The 4,523-nt window shown below is 41.5% G+C and overlaps 1 protein-coding gene across 1 annotated transcript in view; it reads right to left on the bottom strand.

The window, feature by feature from the left end:
- CRB1 (crumbs 1, cell polarity complex component) overlaps window positions 1–4,523 on the bottom strand; it is a 92,335-nt gene that overhangs the window by 64,247 nt on the left and 23,565 nt on the right. The window contains exon 6 of the mRNA XM_011367307.1: window positions 4,113–4,295. Within this exon, the coding sequence (XP_011365609.1) occupies window positions 4,113–4,295 (183 nt within the window). The remainder of the gene's footprint in view (window positions 1–4,112; window positions 4,296–4,523) is intronic.

Genomic DNA, 4,523 nt, shown 5'->3' with positions numbered 1-4,523 from the left:
TTCTTGAGATGGAGAAGGACAAGTATTTTTGTTATCATCGTCGTCTTGTGGTTGTTGGTTTCGTTGTCATTCGTTTGCATTGGTTTGATTTTTGATTTTTTGGAATGCGCGGAGGCAGAAAATAGAAACATTTGTTTGCGGTATGTTGCGTTTGAAAATGGTTTTCTTCATCTAAATGGAAAAGTTCAAGGAAGTTCAGGAGGGGATGGAGCTGAAGATACAGATTTTGATGTCATGAGCGATTTAAAGCCCAGGAGAGTTGGTGCACGTGGAAAAGAGAAGTCCCCGGTCCCCAGGGAAAGCCGGCATTTAGAGGTGAAGAAATAGAGATGCGCAGTTTTAGATGAGCATCCGATTTCTGTTCGCGTTACTTGAGAACTAGGCTCTCAAACTTGATATTGTAATTAGGGGGAAAGAGTTCTCTCTAAGAACAATGAGCCTAAAACAAAAAGTCAGCAAATGAATAAAGTCTACGAAAACTTAGGCAGGAGCTATTGACTGTCCCATGTGCCTCATGGCTTCATCAATAGACGACACTTTCATGTTTCGTGTTCGTCCCTCTATAGTTATTTCGGTCGGATTTAGGTAAAATGGCAGGATCTAGTTTCTAAGGAGAAGCGAATGCTTCATTTTTAACAACACTGTGCCGGCAGCAGATGACGCTGAGGATGGAGCCCGTGTGTGCAGTCGCTTTGCCAGGTGGCTCTCATCGGGGTGCTCATTGTTAAGAACCCCACTATTTCTGCCTGAGGTTTGAAGCCAGGACTTCACAGGCTCCCCCGCGGCGCCCCTCAGTTCTTTTTATGCAGGGAGCAGATGGGTGAAGCAGAAGAAAACCAGCCTCAGAGACAACAATGTAGCAGCATTCCAGATACCCATAAGGTCGGACGAAACGCTAATTGGCGTTGGTGAGTGAGCCTTAGCATTGAGAAGTGGACTTGGCTTGTGAGGCAGTTGGGAAACTTGTCAAAGGTATTATCGCTACCACGTTTTGATAAACAGAAACAAATCGCTGACATTCAAAACATGACTCACTTCTTTCCAAGTCAGCGTGGTTGGTTAGAGCGGAGTGCTTTGAGAGTATGTGCACAGGTCATAGGACCTTTTCTTGATTTTTTAGAAGCAACATGGTCATTTGTGTTTAAAAAAAAAATTGTTACTTTTCGAGTTGTTCGGATTCTTATAATTTCCACGAAATTCAATCTGGCATAAATAGCCTAAACGGGTCTTCTTTACTTATTCGTCTGTCTGTACCTTTTTATGGTTTCACTGGGGCAGTTATAGTGTCTTGTATTTCTATGCATCTTCTTCCCCGTGCTGTTTTCGGTTTCCTTTGGGAAGAGACCTTGTATTTTCATCGTTAAACCCCTAAAACTGCATCCAGTGCCCTAAACTGGACAGCTAAAACATAATAGAAAGAAGCAGCCAACATTCTTTCCAGTAACGGTCAAGGGTGGTCATACAAAATAAAAATAATTTACTGATTTTGGAATGAACTGAACAGTGTTATTCAACCACAGGCCTTCTCTAATTCTAGATTTATTTAGCTTGCTGTTAAAGTCGTATGGATATGTGAGCTTAAGTGAATGTATAAACCTTTTAAATCAAGTGTTTACACTCTATTCTCATTTCAATGTGAGCGTTACCGGCAATAGGCACAAAATTGCCGTGGCAGTTATGTAAAGATATTTTGCAAAAGAAAAGTTTTTCATGATTGGGGGAAATTAGACAACAGCAGCCATTATTGCAACTAAACACACGAGTTTCCAAGTGTCGATTCTTATCATTAAAATACCTAAATGGATAGTGAGACTGTTCTCAGTTATCTCACTGAATGAGACTGGGCCACGGTGACCTGCTTTGCTGCTGGAAGTCCCAGGAGAAACCCTGAGTAAAGCTAGTCCTCCCTCGGAGAAACTTGGTTCCTCTCCCCAGGATTTTCTGCCTCCTCGTACCCGTATTTTTACCATTTCTCACTTTCCATGTCCCCAACCTCTCTTCGTTTGTACCTCCTTCTCTAGAAGAACAACACAAGACCGCCCTGGGTTATTTCGTATAACGGCACATGAATCTACTAGTGTCCTTTTTTTTTTTAAAGTTTAATTTAAAAAAATAAAAGAAATAAGGAAAAGTATATTCAAACGTTAAAAAAATACGTGCCGTAGTAGGTATGAGGATACACCTAGCGATCTAAGTGTGTACCCCAATCCGCCCATTCCAGCTGTCGTGACAAACCGGGTGCTGTTAATGAAACGCGTTTTCTCTTTATTTTAGATTCACGGCAGGACTAGATTTCTGTATTTGCTGCAATGAAATGTGGTCGTATAACTCAATCTGCCCAAGGAAATGTTGGTAGAAGAGATATTCACCGCTTTTAGGGCTTGGCCCATAAACACCCAGATGCCATGCTCCATATTCTTTCTCCATCAGTGGCTCACTCCAGAAGAGCATGCTAAACTTGAAAGTCACATTTTGAAAACAAAAAACAAAAACAAAACAAACGAACAAAAAAACGTGAGGAGCCTATGACCCCGTATCACCGTTTGGAGGTCAATTGATCATGATAAGCCATTTTTGGAATTTACGTGAGTGAAAAATAAACTTTTTCATTATGCCATGGAGACTCGGGACAGCCAGGACTTCTTAACTCATATAGCTATTTTTGGCAGCTCTTTAGAAACCAAGTCCAACACAATTTTCTGGAACATTCCCCTGCCTCTCCCATTAGGATTTGCAGATTCGTTGGTCAAGCATATCCTCTTATCCGATGAGGCAATATTAGTAATGGCCTCTGACTTTTGATACAATCTCCTCTTTATGACCCTAAATCCAACATTTAAAAAAAAAATTTATAACCCCTCCTACCTTGTTCCAAGAAGGATTTAAAGTAGCTGACAAAAATACTCTACCAAGGTCAAATAATTTAGAAAGAAACTTTTTTTTTAAAAAAAAAGGGAACCTTAAAAAACAGAAACAGGAAATTTAAATAATCCCAGGGGTGAAGTAAATACATAAATATGTTCCAGAAAAAGCTATATGTTCATAGAACCCAAGCTTACCTATAAGATTTCTCGCAGCCTGCATGATTGGGAAATACGATGTATTCTAAGATTTATTTGCATGCTTTTTATTAAGGGCAAAAGCATGCAAGCTAGAAGTTGTTAGAAAAAATACTACTTATCCTGACATTGACCCTGGAGAGGCCTTTCTCCTGTGTTCTCGCAGAGGGGACAGTAAATAAGGAAATAACGTCTCTAACGGCAATCTTAGAGCAAACGCCGTCGTGAATCAAAGATCATTAAACTTCAGAACTGATACATTAAAAAGAAGGGAGTACTAAATATAAATAGACCGCCTTTTTTTTCTTATTTCTCAGAAATCCCCAAGAACAACTGAAATATTTCCCGCAGTATCACTTAATCTATTGAGAAAGAAATAAGGTAAAAATCCTGATCGTAATTAATCTTCTCCATGGCGTCTAGACAACTGTAGATAAATTGTCACTCACGACCAAATACGGGAACTGTCACCAAACTTCTGAACATTCGCACAGCGTAGAAGCAGACGCAAACACAACCAATCGCTAGAAAACACACATGAAAATTTCCTCTGGGTTTTAAAGTAAGAATGCCATAGAAAAAGCCATTTAAATTTGATATACTGGAACAACTTTAGCTTTAGAATCGTGAAGGAAGATTACTTGAAACTAGATAACTGTCCTCAGTGTAACTATAAATAAGTACGTTAACTTTTTAAAAGCAAATTTCAATAACACTAAAATTTAACAGCGCTATAAAATGTAATAACATAAAAATTCCAACATTTCCTGTTTATGAGATAAAGAATTTGAGTCAGGCTCCAATTGCGAGTATAACGCATATAAATATTTTCCCCTTTCATATGCCTCTTCTATTCCCATTTTTAACATTTTCCTCGTGATTTGAGGGATTATTGTATGTGAAACAAGATATTTTTCCTGCCCACAAGGGGGACCCTTTGCACCATAGCAAGAGTTTACGCAGCACAGACTCACTGCCAACAGTCCGTTTGGTTAAATGCATGACCTGCCATAAATGCTAGAAAGTTCTGTGGTCACCTGTCCTGGGCCTCACCTGTGAATCCAGGCTGACAGAGGCAGACATACCCGGGAGCGTCTGGACGGCTGGGTGAAGACGGCGGCCGAGCAAGGCGTCCGTGCTGCGTCCCTGAGGACAGCGCCACACATGCCCCTCGGGCCTGGCAGGGGTCACTGTCGCATTCGTCGACGTCAGTCTCACACTGGGACCCCGTGTATCCTGCAGGAAAGAAGTTCAGAGAAGCTGAGGACCATCGCTCTAGGACCCCAGGGCAGGCGCCCGGGGCCACTCTGCAGGCACCGATTGGCAGGACACCAGGAGGACTGGGAAGAGGCGACATCCATCCCTGGAAGCGACCGGCAGTAGCAACAGAATCAGTCAAAATAAAATGAGACTTCAGGGTAACCTGGCCTTCGCCCGGGCATTTAAACTAAAGCCTCCGATTCC

The sequence above is a fragment of the Pteropus vampyrus genome, unplaced genomic scaffold (genome assembly GCF_000151845.1).
Source record: "Pteropus vampyrus isolate Shadow unplaced genomic scaffold, Pvam_2.0 Scaffold131, whole genome shotgun sequence".
In the NCBI taxonomy this organism is placed as follows: domain Eukaryota; kingdom Metazoa; phylum Chordata; class Mammalia; order Chiroptera; family Pteropodidae; genus Pteropus; species Pteropus vampyrus.
Note: the sequence above shows the minus strand (reverse complement) of the source record. Positions and strands in the feature narration are given on the sequence as shown.